We start from the raw sequence: 27,611 nt of genomic DNA on the forward strand, positions 1-27,611 counted from the left end.
TGAGACTCTTATCTCCAATAAACTACACAAAATTGCCAGCAGTGGCTCTGTTGCTCAAGTGATAGAACACTAGCCATAAGCAAATAAAAAGCTCAGAGACAGTGTTCAGGCCCAGAGTTCAAGCCCCAGGACCAGCCAAAAAAAAGTCCAAAGTCCAGGCTTCTGTCACATATATGCTTTATAAATCTGAAAGTAGTGGATGTTTTAATAAAAAAACAGCACATCTTGTGTATGTGTGTATATCCTGCATTGGATGTTATATTTAAGAAATCATTACTTAACTGAAGGCCTTGAAATATATAGCCAGTCTTCAGGCTTGAACTCAGGCCTGGGCTCTGTCCCCAAGCTTCATTTTGCTCAAGGCTAGCACAACACCACTTGAGCCACAGCACCACTTCTGGCCTTTTCTATTTATGTGGTAGTGAGGAATTGAACCCAGGGCTTCATGCATACTGGGCAGACACTCCACCATTAAGCCACATTCCTAGCCCTCTATTAGTTCTAGGTTTAACGTGTATTTTGAGTTACTTTTTAAAATTAATTTATTTTATTGTTGTTATAATGGTGATGTGCATGAGTCAGGTAATGAATACATTTTCTTTCATACATAGTGTTCTATTCTCTCACTGTCTCCCAGTCCCACCCTCCCATCTCCATGATTTGTATAGTTCACTTTCATCAGTGTCCAGTGAGTTGCACTGCTGTACTTTTTAACTCTTTTTTTCCTTGAGTTCTTTACCCTCCCCCCACCCTGCTGAAAATATACACTTGAATACACCATATATAAGGAAAAGGATACACAATCATCAAAAAATGAAAAAAGAAAAAAATTTAAATTTTTTAAAAGAAGAGAGGTCTCTTGCTTCCGTATATATTATTTTATGTACCTATGAAGAGGCATGGTAGGCATTGTACCTTTGTGCTTCCCTCTTAAGAGAATCCTTTTGGTCTCACTGTGTGTAAGTATCTAGAATCTTGTATAATTTATCATATCCCAGAGTCTTTTAGATCTGTTTTCTGCTTATCAGGGAGAACATGTACCGTTTGTCTCTCAGTTCTTGGCTTATCTCACTCAACATGATTTGTTCTAGTTCCATCCATTTCCCTGCAAATGACATTATTTTATTCTTTGTAATGGCTGTGTAAAATTCCATTGTGCATAAGTACCACATTTTTGGATCCACTCATCTGTCATCACTCATCTGGGTTGGGTCTTGGCTATTGTGAATAGTGTGGCAATGAACATGACTGTACAGGTGTCTTTATCATATTCTGGCTGTTTTTATGTGTGGTGTGAAAATGAAGTACACCATCTGATATACATGGATGTCTGCCAGCCCTGCATTGGAGACAGCCATCCGTTTTCCATTTAACTGACACTACGCCTCTGCCAAAGCTGGTCATTTGCTGTCGGTGTGCCCAGCACACTTTCCTATTGACCAATCTGAAATCCAGGGTTTCTGGTCCACCTGTCCAGTGTGGTCTTCAAATGCCTTGATGGCATGTGTGGAAGAAGACTATTTCCTTCCTGTGTTTTGTCCCATCCTCCCCCTTCCACTCCCCCAGGTACTGAGCTCTGGGCACTGTACCTTAACTGTTTTACTCAAGGATTGGCTCTCTGCAGCTTTTATTTGTTTATTTATTTTTGGAGTCTTACAGACTTTCCTGCCTGGGTGGCTTTGAACCATGATTCTTAGCCTCGTGTGTAGCTAGGATTGCAGACATGAGTCATTGGCACCTTCTGTTTTTTTGTTTTCCTATCTATATTCTATGTGTCACATGTTCTAAGCCTAGATAGCCATATCACTATCTTGCTTTAGCAGCTCAATCTTGCAGGAAGTCTATCAGCTGTAAGTTTGGCTCAAGTGGCCACTGGTGACTGTTCCTCTCTCACTGGCCTCATGTCTTCCTAGGCTCCCCTGCTACCTTACTCTGGCTCTTAGACTTGGTTACTCAGCTCTTTTATAAGCAGGTTGCCTCCACTCCTGAAAGATGCTTTTTGAGGGGTTTTTCTCCTAGTGATGGACATAGTGTTTCTCCATAGTCTCCACTGTAACACTTGAGACAACTGCTTTGCCTTGTCCTTTCTGTGTGAGATATATTCTTTTCTTTCAAACTATGCCTTGGTATTATCTCCCCCACATGTGTGCATATGTTTGTGCATGCGTGTGTGTGTGTGTGTGTGTGAGAGAGAGAGAGAGAGAGAGAGAAAGATTTCACAGTGAGTTTCTTGGATCCATGGATTTAGGGCTTTTGTCTAATTTGGAAGATTTTCAGTCTTGTTGTTGTTGTTGTTCATGATGGGGCTTGAACTCTGGGTCTGGGCACTGTCCCTGAGCTTTTTCTCTCAAGGCCAGTCAGTACACTACCATTTTGAGTCACAGAATTACTTCTGGTTTTCTAGTGAGTAATTGAAGATTTTCCTGCCCTGGCTGGCTTCAAACTTAACACAATCTTCAGATCTTGCCTGCTCAGAGTAGCTAGGATTGTAGGTGTGAGCCACCAGTGTCCAGTTTAAATCTTTTCTTAATATACCTTCTGCCTCCCTTTTAGGGGTTGGCTGTGCCTGTGAGAGCTGAGTAAAGGCTGAATAGCCCCAGATATCCTTGTCAGTCTTCTTTCAAAAACTGACTCTTTCTTCTGTCCTTTAGTTCTACTGGTGTCTTTCATTCTGCTGCTATTCTTCTGTAACATCACAGTCAATCTCATCCATGTTCTTTTCATTTCAAATACTGTGGTTTTCAGTTCTGAAAGTATTGTTGGATTTTTTTCTACAGATATTTCTACCAGCATCTCTACATAGCTTTTAGGCATATGTGATAATCTCTTAAGACTAGCTGTTTTAAATGGCTGTGTTTGCCAGCTCAGCTCTGAATCAGCTCTGGCTGGGTTAATAGTCATGCTTCCTGCTTCTTTTCCCCTCCCCTCCCCTCCCCTCCCCTCCCCTCCCGTCCCCTCCCCTCCCCTCCCCTCCCCTCCCATCCCTTCCCCGACAGCTGCTGACTTAAGAGTCAGGCTAGTCATCTTGGATTTTGCTTCTTGGGTCGTTTGAGTGGGTCCCAGGTAGTTATCAGTACCAGGGAACTACTATTCTTCCTGTTATTACCCAGCCAGTGGGTGGCCTTTACACAGGCAGTGCTTCCTACCGGCTGGGTGCTTTCTGACAGGCCTTTGGCCATGAGTGTCCTGCTGGTGTTTCAGGTGGAACATTGAGTCTCTGAGCTTCCTTTGCAGTTCCACCTCTGTGTTCCTGTGTGTAACTGAGTAGGCAGCTCCTGCTCCTTGGCTCTTTCTTCTTGCCTGGTATGTGGAGTCAACACTGGACTGCACCATTCCTTTTCCTCTCTTCTCACACTGTTCTGTTCACTCTGCTGGAAGAATGTGTCAGCCTGGCTCAAGGAACAGAACTATGGAAGAGAGAATGTGTAGCATTGTAGGCCAGCACCCGTAGCTCTTCAGACTGAGCAGAGATTGGAAGTTATCAAAAATACAGTTCTGGCTACCAAAAAAAATCACACAACATTCTGATGTAGGTAGAAGGAAAAGCCCTTGTGGAAACAGGATTTTGAGCTTTCAGATACATGGAAGATGGAACTAGGCAATTAGAGAACTGAAAGACACTAAGAATAACAACCAGAAATGAGAGTCCAAGATAAGCTATGGATTTTCAGAAAACACTGAGGTCAACTAAAAGGAATTTGCTTTTAGTATATATAAAGCCAGTATGGGTCTGGCAGCTGTTTGTGGGTGAGGGTGATGGGGTCACTGTCCTCAACTCTGTTTCCATCTTTTCTAATGTACATTGAGCTGACTCATGTAGACATCAAGAGGTGGGAGTACTGGAATGTAGCAGATGAGCTGGTGTAATGCCTGAGGCTGCAGGATTGCTCCTGGGGATGTGGCTGAGCATTTTACCTTACTAGATAGGGGTACAGTGAGGGCAGACTTGAGTCAGGGGCAAGCTACACCTCAGGAGCCAAGGAGGTGGTTGCACTTGACTTTGCCTATGGCTACTGTGGAAACTACTAATGATACCTAAGGGGATGGAGGTCACAGTGGTCTGCCAGTGTGGTGGAAGCTGCTGTGTCAGTGCATGTTTGAATCTTATAACTACTAATCTCATCTCTGAGGAGTTAGCCTTGAGAAGTAAGTCAGAAAAGAAGATAAAAATATTAATTAGCAGCCAGGTGCCAGTGGCTCACGCCCGTAATCCTAGCTATTCAGACTGAAATCTGAGGTTGCGGTTCAAAGCCAGCCAAGCCAAGGAGGTATGGGAGACTTATCTCCAAATAACCTCCAGAAAACTGGAAGGGGCGCTGTGGCGCAAAGTGGCAGAGTGTTAACCTCAAGCACATAAGCTCAGGGAACAGATCCCAGACCCTGAGTTCAAGCCTAATGACTGACAGACAATACAGTCAACTAGCATAACATTGCAGATGAAAATCCAGAAGTAGATTATGTGTTCAGGAAAGACAAAGTTAAATGAATTATGACATGTTGGCGCTGCTCAGTACCAGTGACAACTCTAGCTTCTAGTGAGACATTGAACTCCCAGCAAGACAAGAGCCTCTGGCAGAAGGGGCATATGTTGGTAAGGAGGGTGATTGCTTTTCCCATCAGTAATTATTGTTGTGCTTTGGTCTAAGAGATTGTAAGCATACTTTATTTTAATGCTGGTTTCTTGCTTATCATGTAAAACTGAACATTCTCTCATATTTATGTTTATTAATCTTTTTCTTATGCACAATGTTTATTTCCATACTGCAGCAGCTTTTCAGAATTTTAGTGTTCTGATGAACTTACTGTGTAGTTTATAAACCCTAATTTGTATATATGCCCATACACATATGTAGCACAAATACTTTCTCAGTTTTTCTTCAGTTATTAATATTATTGAAATTTCCAAAATGACTGTGTATGTGTGTGTATATGTGTGTATACGTGCATGCATGCTAGTCCTAGGACTTAACCTCAGGGTCTTGGCACTCACTGTACATGAGCTTTTGTGCTCAAGACTAGTGCTCTAGACCACTTGAGCCACAGCACCACTTCCAGCTTTTTCTGTTTATGTGGTACTGAGGAATGGAACCCAGGACTTCATGTATGCTAAGCAAGCAGTCTACTACTAAGCCACATTCCCAGCCCCTATTTACTTATTTTTGTGTGTGCCAGTAATGGGACTTGAACTTCAGGACTAGGCATTGTCCATGAGCTCTCTACCACTTCCACCCACAGCTCCACTTCCAGTTTTCTGGTATTTAATTAGAGGTAAGAGTCTCATGGACTTTCCTGCCTGGGTTGGCTTTGAACTACAGTCCTCAGATCTCAGTCTCCTGAGTAGCTAGGATTACAGATGTAAGCTACCAGTGCCTGGATGATAGCTTTATTTAAAAAAAAGTATTAATAGTTGTTCAAAGAGGTTACAACTCGGGGCTGGGGATATAGCCTAGTGGCAAGAGTGCCTGCCTCGGATACACGAGGTCCTAGGTTCGATTCCCCAGCACCACATATACAGAAAAAACGGCCAGAAGCGGTGCTGTGGCTCAAGTGGCAGAGTGCTAGCCTTGAGCGTGAAGAAGCCAGGGACAGTGCTCAGGCCCTGAGTCCAAGGCCCAGGACTGGCCAAAAAAAAAAAAAAAAAAAAAAAGAGGTTACAACTCCTTAAGTCAGGTAATGAGTACAGTGCTTCTTGGACAATGTTACCTCTTCCCTCTCCCCCTGTAGTCCCTACCCACAAGTTACATAGTTAATTTTTTATACAGTATATATGTTGAATGCAGTGACTACACTTTCTCACCCTTCCTACCTCCAATCCTGTGCTTCCTTTTCCCCTCCCAAAACAACATATTTCTATTTCCTGGTATTTTTTTTGTAGTAAACAGTACATTAGTTGTTCATATGAGTTACACCTTTGGATTCCTTCCTTAAGTGTGCCTTCCTTTGTCAGTTTGTGTGCAGATGCATTGAGTCCTATATGTGTTATCATGCACAGCTATACTTTAGATCTAGCTTCCATAATATGAGAGGAAAATGTACTGTTTGTTTCTCTGAGCTTGACTTACTTAACATGATTTGTTTTAGGTCCATCTATTTCCTTGCAAATGACATAATATTATTATTTTAGATGGATGAGTAGAATTGCATTGTGTATCTATACCACATTTTTTTGGTAGGGGGGGAGTAAAGTTATTTTATTAAATCATGCACATTATACCACATCTGGGCTGCTCCCTGTCTTGGCTGTTGTGAATAGTGCAGCAGTAAACATGGATGTGCAAGTGTCTTTCCAATATCCTGACTTGTAATGCTCTGGGTATAGATGTCCAAGAGTAAGTAGTATGGCTGGGTCCATAGGGAAGAATTATGTTTAGTTTTTTGAGGAATCTCCAAACCTCCTTCCAGAGTAGTTGCACTAGTTTACAACTAGGGTTCCTCTTTCCCTACTTACCCACCAGTATTTGTTCTCCAGATTGATGTTGGCTAATCTAAATGGGATGATGGAATCTTGAAGTTCTTTTTTTATTTGCATTTCCTTTATGGTTAGGGATGTTGAGCATTTCCTCATGCGTCTAATTGCCATTCTTATGAGAAGTCTCTCTTAAGCTCCTTTGCCTATGTATTGCTTTCTTTATTAGGTTTTTTTTTTGTGGGGGGATGAGTTTTTTGAGCTCCTTATGTATTTGGTTTTTTAGGTTCTTGTCAGATATATAGCTGGTATAAATCTCCAAATCTGTTGGCTGTATTTTTAGTTTAGTAACTATGTCCTTTGCTGTTCAGTCTTTATTTGGATGTAATCCCATTTGTTGTCTCTCTCCTATTTGCTGTGACCCTAAGACTCTCTTCAAAAAGTTCGCACCTATACATGTAAGTTTTTAATGTTTCTCCTACTCCATTTTACATTAGTTTCAAAGTTTCAGGCCTGATGTTGGGGGTCTTTGACTCATTTTGAGTTGATGTGGTGCAAGTTGACAAACAGGGATCCAGTTTTAGTTTTCTACATATAAGCATTCTGTTTTCCCAACACCAATTATTTGAAAAGGCTGCATTTTTTCCAACATATATTTTTGGCTCCCTTATCAAGTATCAGATGACTGTTAGTACATGGCTGTATTTCTGGGTCTTCTAATCCATTTTTCTTCGGGCCTGTTTTTGTGAGGTCTGGAATTGTGATATCAACAGCATTGGTTTTGTTGTTGTTTCTTTTGCCTAGAATTGTTTTGGGTATTCAAGATCTTTCGTTGTTCCATATGAACTTTTGGGTTATTTTATCTATCTTGGTGAAGAACATAATTGGGATTCTGATGGGAGTTGCATTGAATTTATAGATTGCCTTTGGTAGCATGCCATTTTAACGATATTAATTCTACCTATTTATGAACATGGAAGGTCTTTCCATTTCCTGATGTCATCTTTGATTTCTTCAGGGTTTTTAGAGTTTTCGCTATATAGAGGTCTTTCACTTCCTTGGTTAGTTTTTTTTTGTTTTGTTGTTGTTGTTGTTTTGTTTTGTTTTGTTTTGGCAGTTGCAAAGGTCAGATCTGGACTGCCGTTTTCCTGACTTCACTTCCTGAGCAGCTGAGATTATAGGTGTGTCACCACCACACCTGCCTTGTTTTTGAGATACTCACTTATTTAGGCTGGCCTAGATAAGTCTTCCTAGCTTCATCTCTTGAGTAGCTAATATATATGCATGAGCTATTATCCCTGGCATCCCAATTTTTAAATTTAATAAAACCTTACCATTTTCAAATTTTAACATCTAATCCCATGACTATATATTTAGGAATAGATACCACTTTTTTTTTGCCAGTCCTGGCTTGGACTCAGGGCCTGAGCACTGTCCCTGGCTTCTTTTTGCTCAAGGCTAGCACTCTGCCACTTGAGTCACAGCGCCACTTCTGGCCATTTTCTGTATATGTGGTGCTGGGGAATTGAACCCAAGGCCTCATGTATACGAGGCAAGCACTCTTGCCACTAGGCCATATCCCCAGCCCGTAGATACCACTTTTACAAGTTCTCTTACGTTTATACTTGAGAAAATGTCTAGTTTAGGTAGTATAATTCTGGTTTTGTTTTGAAAAAATATTTTACACTGTGATTATATTTTTCTAAAATGAAATGGCAATGTAAAATGAAAAAGGAAGAATGCTTCGAAATGTAGCTAGGAAGTCTCTTCTCTCTCTGATAAACCAAATGGACTGTGCCAGGAATAGCCAGCTGAGCCTCAGGCCATGAACAGAGCACTTGCTTTCGTTGGTTCAGTATTGTGTGCCTGGTTAGAAATGATCATGGACTCTCATTTGTATCTGTCCAGGAGGAGAATATCTGTCTGCACTGGGCAGCATTCTCTGGCTGTGTGGACATAGCTGAGATATTGCTGGCCGCCAAGTGTGACCTACATGCCGTGAACATCCATGGAGACTCGCCTCTGCACATTGCAGCCAGGGAGAACCGCTACGACTGTGTTGTGTGAGTATGGCCCTGCCCTGACATGGTCCCTGCCACTAAGCCAGTTATGTCCAACAGTTATGTCCATAGAAGACCTGGCAGCTCTGCTGCCTGAGCGGACAAGCACCACTGGTGCCCCACAGGTGGAGAGGTATCTTTCCCAGGCCATATTTGAGACTAGTTAGCCCTGACTTACTTCAGGCTCAGGGCAAGTTACCATGAAAACCTGATAGTTGAGCTTTAAGTAGGTTCTTACCGAGGCATAAGGAGGCTGTATTCACTTTGTGTTTCCTGCTAAGTCCTAGAGATGCGGGTGACACTGATGTTGGCTATCCAGGGTCCTTTCAAATGAGAGACCTTCACACTCCAGCTGAGTGTTAGGGTGGTGTCATCTCTGCCCCTAGGAAAGGACTAGTATGACAGCTGTAATTAGCAGCCAGCTTTTCTACTTCACTTGGAAGTGAGGGTCGAGTTGGCTTTTTTTTTTTTCCCTTGTGGCCAGTCCTGGGGCGTGGATTCAGGGCTTGAGCACTGTCCCTGGCTTCTTTTTGCTCAAGGCTAGCACTCTGCCACTTGAGCCACAGCGCCACTTCTGGCCATTTTCTGTATATGTGGTGCTGAGGAATCGAACCCAGGGCCTCTTGTATAGGAGGCAAGCACTCTTGCCACTAGGCCATATTCCCAGCCCCTCAAGATGGCTTTTGTAGTATGTGAACTGCACAAAGTTGCATGTGAGTCTCTAGCCCATTGGGGGCTTGCCTGGTGTGGGCAAGCTGGACTGCCCCTCCTGTGCATCATATGTTGTCTTTTCTCCATCATCCCTCTCCTTTTTATCCTCAAGGGTTGAAGGTGAAAGAAAAATGCAGTAGCATCCCTAGTTCCTACATGTCCTTCTAGTTAACAATCTTGAGACCTCACAGCACATGTGGGAGGAGCAGAGTAAGCTTCTGGGGTGGTGCAGGCAGATTCAGCCAGTCCTAGAGCCACTGGGCAATGGTGCCACAGGCTGGATGGTACTCTGTCCCGGTGAGTGTGTCATTGTACATTCGGCTCTGTGTCTCTTCTGTATTCAGAACTTCATGTTTTGTTGGCTCCATTTTCCCTTTTAGCCTCTTTCTTTCTCGGGATTCAGATGTCACTTTGAAAAACAAGGAAGGAGAGACTCCCTTGCAGTGTGCCAGCCTCAACTCCCAGGTGTGGAATGCACTGCAGATGAGCAAAGCACTGCAGGACTCGGCCCCTGACAAGCCTGTCACTGTTGAGAAGACGGTGAGCAGGTGAGAAGGTTCTAAGGCCAAGATGGCTTTGTAACACATCATTGACAGGAGCTGGAAATGTTTGGAAAGTACTCTTCTTCTGAACTTGTGCTCCCAAGATTGGAGCCCAGAGTGGACTCAGGTTCACAGCTGTGTTGTATTGGAGAGCCAGCAGCAATGAGGGTAATGGCCTCTCTTTCCCATACAGAGACATTGCTCGTGGCTATGAACGCATCCCCATCCCCTGTGTCAATGCTGTGGACAGTGAGCCATGCCCTACGAATTACAAATACGTCTCTCAGAACTGTGTGACCTCCCCCATGAGCATCGACCGGAACATCACTCACCTGCAGGTTGGCAGGGAGTAGGCCACTGGGCCAGGGTGGGGCTACGGGGCTTTCAGAGCCAAGTCCTGGGCCCTTCTCACCACACAGGGAAGAAGAGGCCTGTGGCTCTTTCTAGGGAGACTCAGCAGTTGCTACCAGGAGAAAAGTGGAAGGCAGATGAAGATCCTGCCAGGAAGGGGATCCTGAGTGTCATGTTGGGTATAGAGCTGGACGCTCCTATCAGGCTCCAAGGGTCTCTTGCCATCCTAAAGTATTATTGAGTTTTCCTTGGCTAGTGATAACCCAGAGCTGTGAAGTTTGGGCACAAGCGAGATGACCTAAGCTTTACTGTATGCCCACGTGCCCCTCCAAGACAGTCTGGCAAATACTGGGTTTTCCGCGTCTTCTTTTTTTCGTGGCTAAAATTAGATGCATCCTAAAGGGCTGTCCTCATGACTGTGTTGATAGGAAAGTGCCATTCATCACAGGATGGGCACTGGTGGGCCTCTGGTCTCTCTTGGACTGTCTGGCCTTAATTACAATAGAATTTGTGTATTTCCTCTGGGGGCTATGCCTTGCTGACCTCCCAGCCATTCTCCCCTCCCTCCCCACCCCACCCATAAATAGTTGGCATTTTTTCAGTGTTTGTCCCAAGCATTTCCCTATACTCCTGAGAATGTGAGCTTCAGGTTCCTTTTGAGAGTTTCCACAGCCTTCATTGGTGACTGTGCTGAAGGTGCAGCAGGAGCAATGCCCATCTAACACACAGTGTGCTTTGTCCCCAGTACTGTGTGTGTGTGGACGACTGCTCCTCCAGCACCTGCATGTGCGGCCAGCTCAGCATGCGCTGCTGGTACAACAAGGTGAGCTTGTAAGTTTGATGATGTGTGCTTCTGTGGTAAGTTCTGCAGAGGGAGTCTGTGAATACAAGTCACTTCCTGGTTTTAAGCTGGAGGTAAGCTGGGTAGAAACAAGGCAAGAAATGGCTGCAGTAGGCTGGAAGTGAGAGAATGCTGTAAGCAGTGTATGTGCTGAGGTATGGATCCCTAAAGTCCTGGGATTGAAACCAGCATACCTTGTGGCCACCCAGACAGTGGTACAACCATGAGAGGAACTTTTTGTTATGTGTATCTGATGAGCCTTGCCTTGTGCTTGTGGAATATGAATATCAGAAAGACAAAGAGGCCGAGCTAGACAGTGCTGGACTGGGTGGAATGAGCATCACTGGGTACAGTGACTGGCAGGGGAAGGGGAGGTAGGAGGGAGGCAAGGGCTTATGACTGATAGGCCACTGTGGAGAGAGCCCAGTAAGAAGCATTGAGGAGGACCCATGGGGCCAGGAGTAGAGGTCAGACGTGTTGCACTCAGAAGGAGAGGCTCAAGAGCTCAGAGGCCACTCCTAGAAGTAGAAAGTAGAAAGTGTCCTAGGTAAGGAGACGTAGGCTCTGAGTTGAGTCCACAGCAGGCCTTTTCCAAAGGGGTCTGTAGATGATGAGGAAGGTCATGGAGGATAGAGGAGTTTTTTGTTTGAACAAGAAAATGACTCGGAGCCAGGCGCCAAGTGGCTCCTCCTGCTTGTAATCCTAGCTACTAATTCTAGGCTAAGATAAGAGGATTGTGGTTTGATTGTGGTTTCCAGGCAGGAAACTCCATGAGATTCTGATCTCTAAGAAACTACTCAGAAAAAGCCAGAAGTTGAGCTGTGGATCAAGTGATAGAGCACTAGCCTTGAGCACAAAGAGGCTCAGGGAAAGTGCCCAAAACCCTGAGTTCAGGCCCCAAGACTGACAAGAAAAAAAGAAAATGACACTGGGAGGCAGGATGGGACTAGCATGTGTCAACTGTGTCCTTAGTACAGCCCATGCTCGGGAACATGAGCATTCTGAGGAAAGCCACAGTTGGGCATCTATACCTTTGTATACATGCCCTGTACATGTACACATGTCCTGGCACATCACCTGTACATACTGTTGTGGTGTAGAAAGAAGAGAGGTGGCAGGGTTCTCTAGACTTGGGGATTTGAGAATATAGGAGACATCAGAAAGCCTGACCACCTGGAGGAAGAGAATTCTGTGCCCATGGCCCCCAAAAGCCTGAGAGGGCAGAGCAGATAGATTAGGAGAACAATGAGACCAAACAAAGACAAAAGAGAACTCCCTAAGAATTAGCCCTCAAATCTACCCAACACCTAGTAAAACTTCCCATCCAAACCACAAATGCATAGCCTTATGTTATTCCCCCAGGTCTTATGGTCTGACCAGAAACCATTGTTTTTATGTCCTTTTGAGGCTACACTGGGCATTTTGTAAATGTGTTGTTATCAGTTGATTTTAAAAGAGAGATGATTGGCACCTACTGGCCTTTGTGGCCATCTGTCCACAGGATGGCCGGCTTTTGCCTGAGTTCAACATGGCAGAGCCACCCTTGATCTTTGAGTGCAACCATGCCTGCTCCTGCTGGAGGAACTGCCGTAATCGTGTTGTACAGAATGGTCTCAGGTGAGAAATATGTGCACAGCACAGGTTGATGCTAAGGCCACCAAAGAATGCAGACCATGTGGCTGGTGCTGGTGCCTTGTCTTTTAGAGATGGTTTGCTTGCATGAACAACCAGCCAAGCTTCACTGGTCCAGATGTGTGTTGAGAAGAGAGGTGGACCCAAGAGCCTAGGAGCTAGACTGGCCCAAGTTCATAACAGGCCTTCCTCAGTGGACAGGGCTTATTTTGTTCTCTTTTAGTGCTTGAGTTGCTTTCTGTTTTGCTGTGCTCATTGAGTTTCTCTAATGGTGAGAGTGGTGGTAACTGATGGTCTCCCAAGCCCCTTCATAAATTGCCCACAGCCCTGGCCTGTGACCTTTTATGGCCAGAGTAGGGTTGTAGCATCATGTAGCTGTTGTGGAGACCAGCCCACACTTCTGTCCTAGTATTAGACTCCTGGGTAGAGCTCAAACATGCTATTCCACTCTCACCTTGCTTACAAATGTCTGATAGACAGGCATGACAGTGAAGGGAGTCTTGAAGAGCCCATGGAAGCCCTGAATATTATCTACCACCTAGGACTGGTTGTAGGCCAGCTGTAGGCCCTGAGTAGCCTGTGTGGTTATTTGTTGCTTCTCTGGTATGGCTGCTTTTGGTCCTCAAAGCAACCTATGAAGTGGGGCCAGTCACAGGAGAGGAAATAGACACAGAGCTGCTTCCCTCCATGCCTTGACAATCTGGATTCTGTACTCTCAGCTCCTACATGTGAGGTGCTCTGTCTGGAAGGTGTCTGGAGTTGGTCTCACTTGTAATGCTCGTGGATGTGAAATTTCTCTTCTTTTTTCTATCTGTTCTTAGCATTTACTTGAGAACACAGTGTAAACTGGTTTGCTCTTGGTCATCTCCCCTATACCTGTTTTTCAGGGCAAGACTGCAGCTTTATCGAACACAGGACATGGGCTGGGGTGTACGGTCCCTGCAGGACATCCCTTTGGGCACCTTTGTTTGCGAGTAAGTTGGTCCTAGGGCCCCCCCAACTCTGTTGGTTACACTTGTCATTTCTGGTATTGGTGCTTGTATGTATCCATGTTCCAAGAACCTCTGAGGAACAGGTCAACAAAGATACTGGCCTCTCTAGTTGCCTGCTGGCAAACTGTTCCTAGACACAGAGCTTTCTCGGTCTCAGCTTTGGCACCACTACCTGGGTCTTTTGCTCTTAGCCACTCTGATAACACTCTGCGAAGCTACTTTACAGTACTGGTTTCTTTGGCAAGCCATCCTGGGTCTTTTCTTCATGCTACAGAAACAAGAGCTTCTGTGTCTGTTTCATCTCATATCCTCATCTTGTGAGATCAGAGACTTCCGAGCCTTGACAAGGTGTCTTGAGAATGCTTCATGGACTCATGATGTTATTTCCCATGTGAGAGCACAGAGGTGATGTGGTCCTTCCTCTTCTTGCTGCAGGTACGTCGGGGAGCTGATTTCTGATACTGAGGCTGATGTTCGGGAAGAAGACTCTTACCTCTTTGATCTTGACAATAAGGTAATGTGTTGTGAAGGGCCAGGACATAACAAACAGTCACAAATTGTAAAATGTGAGAAGTTTGTTCTTACATGGTCTGGAGAGTAAACAGGTTTTACTGCACAGAATGAACCCATAGGGCTTTGTTTTCTCGTATTGACACTTGCTTCTCCTCTCCACCTAACAGTGACTATTATTACCACATGTCCCCAAAGCCTGAGGCTTCTTCTGGGTTACTGTAATTCATGTCCTCTGACCTATGGATTTTTTATGAAGGCCATGTTCTTCCTGGTCTCTTAAGTTTGAATTATTGGGATACTATAGAAATTCTACAGAAACTTTTGTAGGGATTTGCTGAGGAGCACAATGAGTGGATGGCTTGTATTGGGGAGGACAGTGCTTTTTGCTGGTGCCGTTTATCATTTCATGAATATACTCTGTCTCTCCACTTAGCTTAATCTTCTCTAATATTTAATGGTTTGCTTTGGTTTGATACTATATATTTTATTGTACTTTTAAAAATCAAGGTAGCCAAGCACCAGTGGCTCATGCTTATAATCTTAGCTACTTGGGAGACTGAGACTGAGGACCGAGATTCAAAGCCAGCTGGGCAGAAAAATCCCCATGAGATTCTTCTTATCTTCAGTTAACCACTCACAAACCGAAAGTGGTGCTGTGGCTCAAAGTGCCCAGGATCAACTTGGGGGCGGGGGGGGGGGAGGAGGAGTCAGTCGTGGGGCTTGAACTCTGGGCTTAGGCACTGTCCCTGAGCTCTTCAGCTAAAGGGTAGTGCTCTGCCACTTGAGCCACAGTGCCACTGCCAGTTTTCTGGTGGTTAATTGGAGATAAGAATCTCCTGGACTTTCCTGCCTGGGCTGGCTTTAAACTGTGATCCTAAGGTCTCAGCCTCCTGAGTAGCTAGGAGTACAAGCATGAGCCACTGGCTGGGGATGAATTTCAGTCCTGTGTTCAGCTTTGAGGTCTACCCCCAGGGTGGCTGCCTGTTCCTGTACTTCTTCGTTACCCACTTGACTGTACATGGTCCCTGGTTCTTCCTAGTTTTGCTGCAAGGAATAAACTATCATCACTCCCTCAAAGCCCTTCTCTGTAGATATTCATTTCCTTTATTTGTGGCAGATACCTGGAGCAGCAGAGTTACAAGGTCTTGTGATATGTTAGCTTTTTGACAAAATGCCTGATAAATCAACTGAAGAAGATAAAGGATTGATTCTGGCTCATGGTTTCAGAGGTTTTATTCCATGCTCACTTGACTCCGTGGTCTCTGGACCTGTGTGGAGGCAGAACATACTGCAATGGAACAGCTCTGCTGGCCTTTGGCAGCCAAGAAGCAAAACGATAGAGGGAGAAGTAAGGGGCAAAATATCCTTTTCAAGGGCATACTTGCAGTGACCTACTTCCTTTCACGAGGCCCCACCTGCTAAGGTTTCTACCACCTCCCAGTAACCCATTAAGCTCTGAATCCATCAGTGGACTGAATCCATCCATTAGGTCAGAGCCCTCGAATCTAATCACCTCTGCAAACCCCTTCTCCCAACTTGGTTGCACTGGGGACCAGGCCTTCAGTAGTGAGCCTCTGGGGGACATTTCCCATCGAAACCGTGTCATATAGTAAAGGTGTGTTTAACTTTAAAAGAAACTACTAGTTTTCCAGAATGGTTTTACCACTTGAGATTACTACCAGCAGCAAATCAGAATTTCAGACACTTATGTTTTTTAGGACGAAGTCTTGCTGCATAGCTGAGGGTTGCCTAAAACTCATAGTCTTTATATATTCTGTGGAGTAAACGTTCTGTCATTCGTGTGTGTGTGCACGCACATGTGTGTGCACACGTGCATGCCAGTCCTTGGACTTAAACACTGGGCTTAGGCACTGTCCCTGATCTTCTTTTTTTTCAAAGCTAGCACTCTACCACTTGAGCCACAGTGGCACTTGCAGCTTCTTTGAGTAGCTTATTGGGGATAGTCTCATGGCCTTTCCTGCCCAGGCTGGCTTCGAACTGAGATCCTCAGATCTCAGCTTCCTGAGTAGCTAGGATTACTGGTGTAAGCCATTGGCACCCAGGTTTCCTGTCCAGTTATTAACTACTCCACTTGCCTTTCTGTTGGGTTGTAAGAGTTCTGGCTTTGGGGTGTGGAATCTGGCCTAGTGGCAAGAGTGCTTGCCTCGTATACATAAAGCCCTGGGTTCGATTCCTCAGCACCACATATATGGAAGAAGCTAGAAGTGGTGCTCTGGCTTAAGTGGTAGAGTGCTAGCCTTGAGCAAAAAGAAGCCAGGGACAGTGCTCAGGCCCTGAGTTCAAGCTCCATGACTGGCAAAACAAACAAAAACAAGAGTTCTGGCTTGGGCTGGGAATATGGCCTAGTGGTAAGAATGCTTGCCTTGTATACATGAAGCCCTGGGTTCGATTCCCAAGCACCACATATATAGAAAATGGCCAGAAGTGGCTCTGTGGCTCAAGTGGTAGAGTGCTAGCCTTGAGCAAAAAAAGAAGCCAGGGACAGTGCTCAGGCCCTGAGTCTGAGCCCCAGGACTGGCAAAAAAAAAAGAGTTCTGGCTTTGTTAGGTCTCTGTATGCATGTTTATGTACATGTGGCATAGATGTTTTCTCCCAGACCTTCTTTTCTTCTCGCTCCCTCCCTCCCTTTTCCTAGCTCCCTCCCACTGTTCTTTTTCCTTTCTTCCCTTTGGCTTCCTTCATCAGATTTATTGAAATAAAAGTAATGTAAGAGAAGAATGGAAATGTACTTCGCAGCATGGGAGTGGACCTTAGTAAGAAAGCTCCCATGCGCTTGTTCTTTGTTGTTGTTGCTGAGCCTGGGGCTTGAACACTGGACCTGGGTGCTGTCCCTGAGCTCCTTTTGCTTAAGGTGAGTAGTCTACCACTTGAGCCACAGCCACGTCTGGATTTTTTGTGTAGTTTGTTGGAAATGAGTCTCATGGAGTTTCCTGCCCAGGCTGGCTTTGAACCACAGTCCTCAGATCTCAGCCTCCTGAGTAGCTAGGATTACAAGCTGAGCCACCAGCATTCGACTTCTTTCATAGTGGTGCTGATGCAGAGCTTTTTACATGTTCAATCTGCTCTGTCCTGGGGAATCCTTGTCTACTGCAAGGTGGTAAAAATCTTTCTTGAATTTCTGTGTTTCATCTGTGCCCCACTTTGAGCCATCTCTGTTATGCAGTCTGAGGCAAGGGCTGGGCTCATCTTTGTGCCTGTGGACTCACATCCTGGTAGCACCACTGGCTGAGACATTACTACTTGCTCATCTATTGCTCTGTCCAGACTGTTTCTTCCTTTGTTCTGACCATTCCTTTGCTGACCATCATACTAGGCCACACTTTGGCTGATCATAGCTTTTACATAGTGTTGGGACCCACTGGCATTAGTTCTCTTAATTCTTTTTCCTGATGTTAGCTCTGGGGACCTTGTCTTCTAGGGAAAATTCAAGACCTAGTTAGTGTGTGGCCACAGCAAAATTGGAGTCATGGCAAGCCCACTGGGGCCTGGTGTTGCACTGTGTCTAGGTTGTCCAGACCAAGTAGGCTTAGGTCTTGGCTCCTAGCTGAGATGAGAGTGTCATTTACATGCACTGCCAGCAAGGCTTCCCCAGGTCCTGGAGGCAGAGTTATTCTGGCCTTTGTCACCTCCCCAACACCTTCCTTGGAACATGGCCACTGGGATCTATCTCCTGCAGAAGTTTTGCTTTTTTCAGAATATCATGGAAGTGGTTTTTATCCTAGAGGCAGAAAGCTAAGGCCAGATTGACTGGAAGATACATCCTGACAGAACCCACCTCTCTATCTCCACCTCCCTCAGGCTCTCACTCACATCTCCCTGCTAATTGGGGCTTCTGAACAGCTGTGCAGGTGTGGCTCTTCTCTAGCCCCTATGGCCTGTCTTAGGTAGTAGTATAGGGTTTCTTGATTGGAACTACTGAAGAAAAGCCACAGGTCCCATCTTAGAGTTTTCCAACAATGGCATTGATGGCTCCTGAGCAGGAGCACTGAGCTGGACAAGGCCATGTCCATGTCCCTGTGTGAAGGAAGATTTATCTGCTGCTGTCCTTGTTCTGGGAAATCCCAGCACCCAAGGTGAAGCTGGTATGACAGAGCTGTTGCTTAGATGGAAATGCCACTTGCTCCAAAGGATGACCTAAGCGAACTTTGGCCCAAGGCCTGCCTCCGGTGCTGGTGGGCAAAGTAGAATCCAAGTAGAGTGAGTATGGAAGATAGCCTCTGAGGAGTCCAGGGGTCTCTGAATGTGACCTCCATACTTAGGAGCTGCACTAGGGTTTGGGGGCAGGTGAATAACCACATGTGGCCATCGCAGAAGTCCTCTGGGTCACACTGAAGCTCTCTTTGTAGAGGCAATAGTTCGCTTGTGGGACAACCTGTGTCTAGGTGGCCACAAATCCCACACACAGGCCTGGGAATGCTTGGTGTGAAGCTTGGGGGTTTAGGGCAGGGACGGTGGGAGGAAGTTTCCATCCCACCATTGTCTACTATGCCATTCCCTCTTTTTAGTTTCTGACAAAGGGGTGCTGCGGTCTGCCTTGCTGGCCTTTCACCTGAGCTTCTCGCCTGCTGTGGCATCCTTCCAACTCTGTTCACCCCTTCTTTTCCTAATTTTAAAGTCATTCAGGTCTCTCCTTTAGTGAGAGATGTAGGGGAGGGAGGGAAGAAATGAAGGAAGGAAGAGAGGAAGGAGTTAGATGTCTTGAGTGGCTCCTGCATATCATCCCAGCTACATGAGAGGCATAGGTAGGAAGACTACTTACTGTCCAAGGCTGACCAGAACCCACAACACTAGACCCTATCTGGAAAGTAACGAAAGCAAAAAGAGCTGGAAATGTAGCTCAAGTTGTAGGAATAGCACCTCCCTAGCAAGTGTAAGGTTATGAGTTCATACCCAGTACTACCAAAAAAGAAATATTTTCATTTTCTGTCACCCTAGCAATCTTTCTGTTACTGTGTGCTATGAACATGTTCTGATACTCAGAAGAGTAGAGACAACCAAAACTGGGGATCCTATGCCACTACCAGGCTCAGCAATCATCACCGTCATCACCATCTCACTTGATTTTTTTTTTCCTGATATGGTGTTGCATCAGCATGTGTCTGCAAATAGTGCTGTGTTCATGAGCAACCGCAGTGTTGTCATTAAGGCACAAGGTGGCTGTCCCCTGGTGCCAGCCTACTCAAGTGTTTACCATTTTCCTGAATGTCTCTCCCTTGGGAGTGTGTTTACACTTATAGCATCTCCTTGGGAGCAGCTTTCCCAGTACCTCACACCTCCTGCTGAAGAGGCTGCCATTGTCCTGAGAAGTCCCACCCTCAAGGCCTGACTTGTTCTCAGTGACACCCACATTGGTGGAACCATGTTCTTCCAACTGTTCCCTGGATGAAGCTTCATGGTGTCTGACTGTCCCATCCTACAGGGTAGGATGTGATCCTTGACTACCAGTTTTCCCCTGATGTGTCTGTACCACTGGAGACCATGGGACATCTTGTCCTCCACATTGATTGGGGTTAGGGCTACACCCCAAAAAGGAGGTTCTTTTTAAGAAAACAAAGATGCCTTCCCAGGGCTGGGCATATGGCCTAGCGGTAGAGTGCTTGCCTCGCATACATGAAGTCCTAGGTTTGATTCCTCAGCACCACATATAGAGAAAAGGCTGGGAATGGCGCTGTGGCTCAAGTGGTAGAGTGCTAGCCTTGAGCAAAAAGAAGCCAGGGACAGTGCTCAGACCCTGAGGACAAGCCCCAAGAGTGGCCAAAAAAAAGATGGCTTCCCATCTTCACACAGCTGTCTGCTCACTGTGCCGCTTACCCATTTTTAGAGTGAAGAGAAGGATACAAAAACTAGTTCCAGTGAGGAACTGGTTGCAAAGAAAGTCTTGTTTTCCTTTTCTTTGTCTTGAATACTACTTTGGACTATACTTTTTCTAAGTACCTTGTTGGGGTCAGCTGCACCTTTAAGGGGCCACAGCTGACCTCGGCCTGTCCCTCCCCTTCCTGTCTTTAACAGGAAGAGAAGCCCCTGTTCCTGGGGCTAGCACAGGTGCTATGTGGGAGGGGTACCCCAGGGGCTGGACCTCTGCCAACAAAGGAAGTCTCCTGACATCATTTGAGGGACAGCTCCTTGGGACCAGTCAGGGGCCCCTCTCTTGTGCCCGCCTTTGGGGTATATCTGGGAGGCTCCTCATTTGAATAGACAGAAGGCCTAGAGGTTTTTCTCCAGGGGCCCACGCATCCGTGTCGTTCTTGGCGGTTTTGGGGCACCCTGCGACCACACGCCACTGAGGCTACCTGTGGCCATCGCTCCCGCATGAGCAATAATGGACCACCCAGGAAGGGGCGGACAGCCCCTTCCCCCCCAAGCGAGGGGAAGTAGAGAGAGAGAGAGAGAACCCACATACCTAGTGTATTTTAGGGGGGGTGGGGATTGTAGCCATTTTTCTTCGATGTGTACATGGCCTCATTTTGGCCACTGGAGACCATTCAGACTGGCCTCTCTGTCTTGCAGTTTTCTGGTCCAGCCCTGCCCCATATGAGGATGCTTTATTCCCTAACATGCTGTGTGTGTGTGTGTGTGTGTGTGTGTGTGTGTGTGTGTGTGTGTGTGTGTGTGTGTACGCATGCACACATTTGTGTACTATGCCTGAACTCGGAGCCCTACACTCTTGCTTGGCTTTTTGCTCAAAGTTGGCATTCTACCACTTGAGCCACAGCTCCCCTTCTGGCTTTCTGGTGGTTAACTGAAGATGAGTCTTTTAGATTGGGTTGCCCAGACTGGTTTTGAACCACAATCTTGAGATCTCAGCCTTCTCAGTAGCTTAGATTACAGATGTGAGCCACTGGTGCCCGGCACTAAGATATCCTTTTATGTATAGTACCACTAAATTAAAAAATAAGGTGCATGTGGTTGTGCATACTTAGAATACCAGCACTGAGGAGGGAGAGAGGAAGATCACAAGCTCTAGGCCAGCCTGAGTAACACTGTGAAATGCTGTTCTCATGGTAGTTTTTTCTTTTTTTTCTTCCTTTCTTCCCCCCCACCCCCCCAATTTGGTGCTGGGTTTTGAATTCATGGCCTCCTGCTTGCATTTGGCTTTTTCTTTGAAGACTGATTCGCTACTACCACTTGAACCACAGCTCCACTTCTGGCTTTTTGCTGGTTAATTGGAGCTAAGAGTCTCATGGACTTGTCTGTGTGGTTTGACTTCAAAACCATGGTCTTGCCAGGAACTAGCGGCTCACATCTATAATCCTCAGGAGGCTGAGATCTGAGGATCACAGTTCAAAGCCAGCCACTCAAAAACTGGACGTGGAGCTGTGGCTCAAATGCTAAATTGCTAACCATAACCACAAAGAGGTCCAGGGACAATACTCAGGCCCTGAGTTCAAACCCCACAACCAAAAAAAAGCCATGGTCCTCAAATCTCAGTCTCCAAAGTAGCTAGGAGTACAGGAATAAGTCACAAGTACCCAAGAAAGGTAAAAGTTTTAAAGGGCTGGTAATATACCTTAGCAGTAGAGCAGTTCCCTACCATGTATGAGTCCCTAGATTGAATCCTCAGTACTGTCAGTTATTACTTTTTAACTTTCGAGTATGCAAAAGGTTTACATGCTGTAATGAAAAAAATATATATAGTTAAATCATGCTCAGGAAAGTTTTGCTTCTTAAATGTATTGTCAGCCTTTACATTCCATTCCATTTTCTTAGTCTATTTGGACTTCTGTAGCAAAACACCCTAGATGGCGAGGCTTACAAACAACAGAAATCTGTTTCTCACATCTCTGGAGTATAAGTCAGATCAGCTTTCTGATTTTTTTTTTTTTTTTCTGCCAGTCCTGGGGCTTGGACTCAGGGCCTGAGCACTGTCCCTGGCTTCTTTTTGCTCAAGGCTAGCACTCTGCCGCTTGAGCCACAGCACCACTTCTGGCCATTTTCTGTATATGTGGTGCTGGGGAATTGAACCCAGGGCCTCATGTATACGACTGCCACTAGGCCATATCCCCAGCCTGAAACTACTCAGTTTTTTTTTTTTTTTTTTTTTTGGCCAGTCCTGGCTTGGACTCAGGGCCTGAGCACTGTCCCTGGCTTCTTTTTGCTCAAGGCTAGCACTCTGCCACTTGAGCCACAGCGCCACTTCTGGCCGTTTTCTGTATATGTGGTGCTGGGGAGTTGAACCCAGGGCCTCATGTATACGAGGCAAGCACTCTTGCCACTAGGCCATATCCCCAGCCCCAGCTTTCTGATTTATAACCTTTGCCTTCTTTTCTTGAGGCAGGAGGGATAGGAGCCTCTCAGAGCTATGGTGCTGGTTACATGGGCAGAGACAGCTTTCCTTGAGCACACTTGGCTAGGCTGCAGCCTTAGGGGTTTTTACTTCCTTGCTTGCAGGATGGAGAGGTGTACTGCATTGATGCTCGCTTCTATGGGAATGTCAGCCGGTTCATAAACCACCACTGCGAGCCCAATCTTGTGCCAGTGCGTGTTTTCATGTCGCACCAGGACCTACGCTTTCCCAGGATCGCCTTCTTCAGTACCCGATTGATCCAAGCTGGGGAGCAGCTCGGGTATGTATGAGCACAATAGGAACCAAGCTGGGTAGGCATGGGCCCTGTCTTCTTGATCATTTTTATAATGTAGAGCCTGGATGGGTTAGCTCAGGGCTGGTGGGGAACCCCACCTTGCTTTTGTTTGCTATGCAAAAGTGCTGAGTTCTGCTCCCCCCAGGTTTGACTACGGGGAGCGCTTCTGGGACATCAAGGGCAAACTCTTCAGCTGCCGGTGTGGCTCCCCCAAGTGCCGGCACTCGAGTGCAGCCCTGGCCCAGCGGCAGGCCAGTTCAGCCCAGGAGGCCCAGGAGAACGGACTACCGGACACCAGTTCTGCAGCAGCCCTGGATCCCCTCTGAGATGGCAGCAGGGCCACAGGATGTTCAGGGTCTGGTTCTGATGACTGCCGTTTAGATAGGAGGTTCTGCAGCCTGACAGCAGGAGCCTGGAGGGATGGGAGGTACAGATACCGTCTAGGAACATTCCACGCGGAAGCCCTGTGGCTGGCCAGTGCTCAGGCACCCTGCACACCCAGGGCTTGGTATTGGCATAACCTTGTGAGTTCCTGGTGGTAGCTTTGTTTTTGTGGCATTTCCCACATCTCCCTCTGATTGTGGAGGCCCCTGCACCACTACCAGGTCTGTCTCCTGCCCGGCCAGGCTGCTCAAGCTGCCACCCCACACAAGCTGCTCCGTTAAATGGCCATCCACAGCCTGTGTGGCCCAGTGTCAGCTCGGGGCACCGTGTGAAGGACGCTGGCTCTTCGTGGCCTTGAAAAGGTTAACATGACCCCACTACTAACTTTGGAGAAAATGGGGTTTGCTTTTAGAGGAGTCCTATATATCAAGTCCTGTAGATCAAGCCTCTGACTGGTACTTCTTGGCAAGGACATGGGTTGGTGGGTGCAGGCAGACCCGCACCAGCCCAACCAGTTCCGTTGACGCACCTTCTGTTGGTTTCTAAGCCACATGCTATGATGATGAGTAAACTGATTTGCTTTCTACCATTACTGAAAGTTAGGACAAACAAAGAATAAAAACACAGACAACGGTGCTGAATCTGGTGTGGTTTCTACTCACCATGTGAAAATAAACTGTCAACTGTAAAAAGAACAAAGTGATTTTAGAATAAAATGCAGGAAAAACTTTTTTAAAATGTTAGTCTTGTAGTGTGAATAAATTTGCCATCACCTTTTGTGTGATGGCCTGGCAAGTCATGTAATTTTTTTTTTTTGCATATACCTTTCTAAATACTGTAATTAGTGCAGCAACAATGGGGTTTTTTGTTTGTTTTTTTTGTTGTTGTGTGTGTGTGAGAGAGAGAAAGGGAGAGAGAGAGAAAAACTCTTCTAAAACATTCATAATGCAGTCATGTTTTTTTCCTGTTACAATGTTTTTGACAGTTTTAAGAGCAGTCTTTTGGCTCAGACCATTTCTTGTTCTGTTTTCAATGAAATCAATAAAACAAAACAACAAAAAAAGAAAACATTTCAAGTGAAGTTTTCATTATGACACAATGTTTCTCCTAGTCTCCAAAGCCTTAGTAATTCCCCTGTGGATACCATGTACCAGCCAAGCAAGTTGAGCTTCCTGCTCAAGCAGGCTTGCCCCTCTGCAGAGCAGCCTCTGCAGGTACCAGTGAAGAAGGGTGTGTCTGTGTTCCTGTGTGTGCATTCCTATCTGGCACTAGGAGCCCAGGCCCAGGAATCATGTTGGAGCCCACCAGGGCAGCACAGGTGAGTGTCCACATCAGCAACAGTGAGGTTGGAGGGAATGCCATGGTCCGTTACCCTTTCTACCTGGCCTGCACCCCTTCATAGAAACCCTAGACTAGAGCCTGCTGTGTTCTCTGCAGGATTGATCTTACCACAGTGATTCTTGTGAGTATAATGAAAAATAGATCAAAGACTACATTTTTCAGTACATGGAGTTCATTCCTGAGACAAACAGCTATCCCGCACTTTGCAGATAGCCCAAGCAGGGGACCTGCCTAGCAGCAACCACAGGAGGGCTCATGACTTAGCACTGGAAGAAGGGGCCATCTTCTACTTCCCTGGACTTTGACCTTTAGAAGCTATGCAGTGCTACAGGGGTCCAGGCTGAGTCCCAGCTCAGGAGCCAACTGGATCCCTGCCAGCTTTGGGGGAAGGGGGGACTGTGCCTCGCATGGCACTACTGGGTAGATAACACCAGCCTGAATACATGTACTGGATTAGGTGTTTTGTTTACCACAGGTGTTTGTTGAATCAGGATCCAGGGCAGCTGTACATATTCATGATGTGGGCAAGGCTGGCAGAGGAGAGAACAGAATTGGTCACTCCCTCCCCAGTCACAGTAGCTGTTGACCATGTAAAGCAAGTGCTTTCCACAGGAGCCCTTTGTGTGTGCGTTATCTGTGGGCGGCCCTAGGTGCAGGGGGCAGGAAGGCAGTGAGCACGCAGAATGGGCAAGCTGCTTGGATCCTGCCAGGGCCCAGTGAATACTGGTGGTGGTGTGAGGAGCTCTACCTCCTTTCTCCTTCTCTGGACAAATCCAAAACCCTAGGTTAAATCTAAATCCTGCAGTGGCTGATTTTCAAGCTTCTGTAACATATAGAGTAAGGCAGAACACCGGCTCATCATTTTCCAAAGCTTCTCAGCCCATTAGCTTCCAGTGTCCTGACCCAGGCCACGCCGCGGTCCATGTAGGCTAGTGGAGGGGCCTCACATGCTTACTGGGGAGGGCTCTGCTTGAGCCTACAGTGAATGGAGCTTGGGTAGAGAGCTATAGCCCAGCTATAGTGGCCAAGAAGGCCACTCCTGCCATGCAGTGTGCGCAGGGCTCCTCCGTGAGGCTGCGCTCCACGCCTGCCACACAGGGCTCCTCCAGGAGGCTGGGTTCCACACCTGCCATGCAGGGATCTTCCACAAGGCTCAGCACTTTGGTTCTTGGAGATGGCCTGGGGCAGTGCCCAACCTACTGCAGTCATCACGTTCTGAGCATGGCAGGGTCTAAGTCCCTGCTGCCCATCACTGCAGATGCACCCTACAGGAGCAGTCACAGCGGAGTTGCTCTAACAAACCACTCTTCGTAGGAATTGCCCTTATTTCTGTAGAATTCTTGCCTATTCATTACCCAAAACTCTCAATACACAGGACTGGAAGAAGTGGCCCACCCCTATTCTTGACCTCCCTGCTGGCGTCCAGAGGTTGGCATGGTGTCCCAGTGCACAGGAGTGGCACACACCTTGATGTCCAGACAGGTTGGTTAGCAGGTGCTTCATGCTTCCTCCAACTCCACACCAACTAAACCTTTGCTGATGGGCATGAAAACATTTCCAATTTGCCACTAATAAAAACTAGAAGATTCCTGCACATTGTCCTTTTTCACTTGTGCACTTATCTTCTTTAGGAAGGAGTCAGAGATGAGAAGAAACCAAGAATGCCACGGCCTGCATGGGCTGTTGCACCTGTTAGACATCACACCACACCATTCTGCGGACTTGTGGATGGATGGCAGCATGCTGGCTGCCAGGCTCTTGCAGAAGGCCTCACTAACCAAACAGACCAGGTTTGCAATTTAGGATTTCTGCCCAACAGGTGAACTGTTTTTGCCAACCAGTTTTTGAGGAAATTCCATATAGCACCTGTGTGGAAGTTCCCACAGAATTCTGTGAGCCTGCACCACAATTCTATTTTCAAAATAAAGGCTGTTTCCCTTGACCACCTCCTCAACTTACTTAAAAGCAACTTTGAGATGTTACCAAAATGCCACATAAAATGAAGGTTGGTTTCTGCTCTGCCAGTAATCTATTCCCCACATTCCACATTGAGTGTCACCATTCTGTTTGCTTTTTTTCTCATTGGAGAAGAAAAACTAATGTATTTTTTGCAGATATTTATTAATAGAATTTAGTATCTGTATTGCACATTGGTCTTTCCTTTTTGTGAACTTGATCTATTGTTTGTATTTTTCTTATTGATTGGACTGGGCTTTTTATATGTTGTAGTTTTACATCCATTAAAAATTTGTAATGTGGAAAAGTCTGCCTTTTGTGTGTTCTACTTAGAAAGACCTCTACCCCCAAATTACTCTGTGTGTGTGTGTGTGTGTGTGTGTGTGTGTGTGTGTGTTTGCCAGTTTTAAATTTTGGCTGTGGAATCCAGCTGTGGTGTGAAGTAACTTGATTGTATGTTGGGGGGGGGGGGGTGTTAGTTTTTTGCCAGTCCTGGGGCTTGAACTCAGGGCCTGAGCACTGTTCCTGGCTTCTTTTTGCTCAAGGATAGCACTCTGCCACTTGAGCCACAGTGCCATTTCTGGATTTTTCTGTGTATGTGGTACTGAGGGATCGACCCCAGAGGCTCATGCATGCTAGGCAAGCACTGTACTGCTAGGCCACATTCCCAGCCCTAATAACTTTTCTTGTGTGTATGTGTACCCATTCTGGGATGTGAACTCGGCCTGGACAGTGTTCCTGAGCTTTTTTGCTTAAGGCTTATGTCCTACCATTTGAGCCACAGCTTCACTTCTGGCTCTTAGCCTGGTCTTTGGAGATAAGAGTGTCATGGACTTTTCTAAAACCCCAGGTGGCTTTGAATCACAATCCTCAGATCTCAGCCTCCTGAATATAGGAGTATAGGCATGGACCACCGGTGTCATTTGTTTCTTTTCTTTCCTTTTTAAAAAAAAAATAGCATCTATATCCCTTTTTGTATTCACTGTTACTTTTTTATGTTCCTGTCTTCTGTTAACTGAACGTTTTTAGTGTCTATATGTTAATTGTTTTGTTTCTGTTTTTTGTTCTTCCATTTATGTCAGGCTTTCTGCAGCTTTTCATATCTAATAATTTTCAGTGGAATATTGAGTGGCAGCTGCTATGTTATAAGATTTTGTGGACAGCACTGGTTTGCTCTGGTGATGGTGACTGTGCCTGCAGGGTCACATGGTTGCCTCCAGTTTTCTTTTTCAGCTCTGTGGGAGGGAGGGTCTAACCTCTGCTTTGCTCTAGCCTCATGGGG

At 46.1% G+C, this 27,611-nt stretch overlaps 1 protein-coding gene across 13 annotated transcripts in view; it reads left to right on the forward strand.

Annotated features, from left to right (window-relative positions):
• The window catches only part of Ehmt1 (euchromatic histone lysine methyltransferase 1), a 142,232-nt gene extending 117,529 nt beyond the window's left edge, over positions 1-24,703 (forward strand). For 5 of the 13 annotated variants that reach the window (XM_048347100.1, XM_048347108.1, XM_048347121.1 and 2 more), the window contains exons 19-27: positions 8,315-8,469; positions 9,558-9,725; positions 9,913-10,057; positions 10,816-10,893; positions 12,413-12,528; positions 13,431-13,517; positions 13,971-14,049; positions 22,458-22,633; positions 22,794-24,700. In XM_048347100.1, coding sequence (XP_048203057.1) covers positions 8,315-8,469; positions 9,558-9,725; positions 9,913-10,057; positions 10,816-10,893; positions 12,413-12,528; positions 13,431-13,517; positions 13,971-14,049; positions 22,458-22,633; positions 22,794-22,974 — 1,185 coding nt within the window. In that variant the 3' untranslated portion in view covers positions 22,975-24,700. Of the gene's footprint in view, positions 1-8,314; positions 8,470-9,557; positions 9,726-9,912; positions 10,058-10,815; positions 10,894-12,412; positions 12,529-13,430; positions 13,518-13,970; positions 14,050-22,457; positions 22,634-22,793 lie in introns of all 13 variants that reach the window. The other 8 variants (XM_048347180.1, XM_048347156.1, XM_048347147.1 and 5 more) reach the window with 4 other exon arrangements.
• Positions 24,704-27,611: the final 2,908 nt, after the last annotated feature.

The sequence above is a fragment of the Perognathus longimembris genome, chromosome 1 (assembly GCF_023159225.1).
Source record: "Perognathus longimembris pacificus isolate PPM17 chromosome 1, ASM2315922v1, whole genome shotgun sequence".
NCBI classification, from domain to species: Eukaryota; Metazoa; Chordata; class Mammalia; order Rodentia; family Heteromyidae; genus Perognathus; species Perognathus longimembris.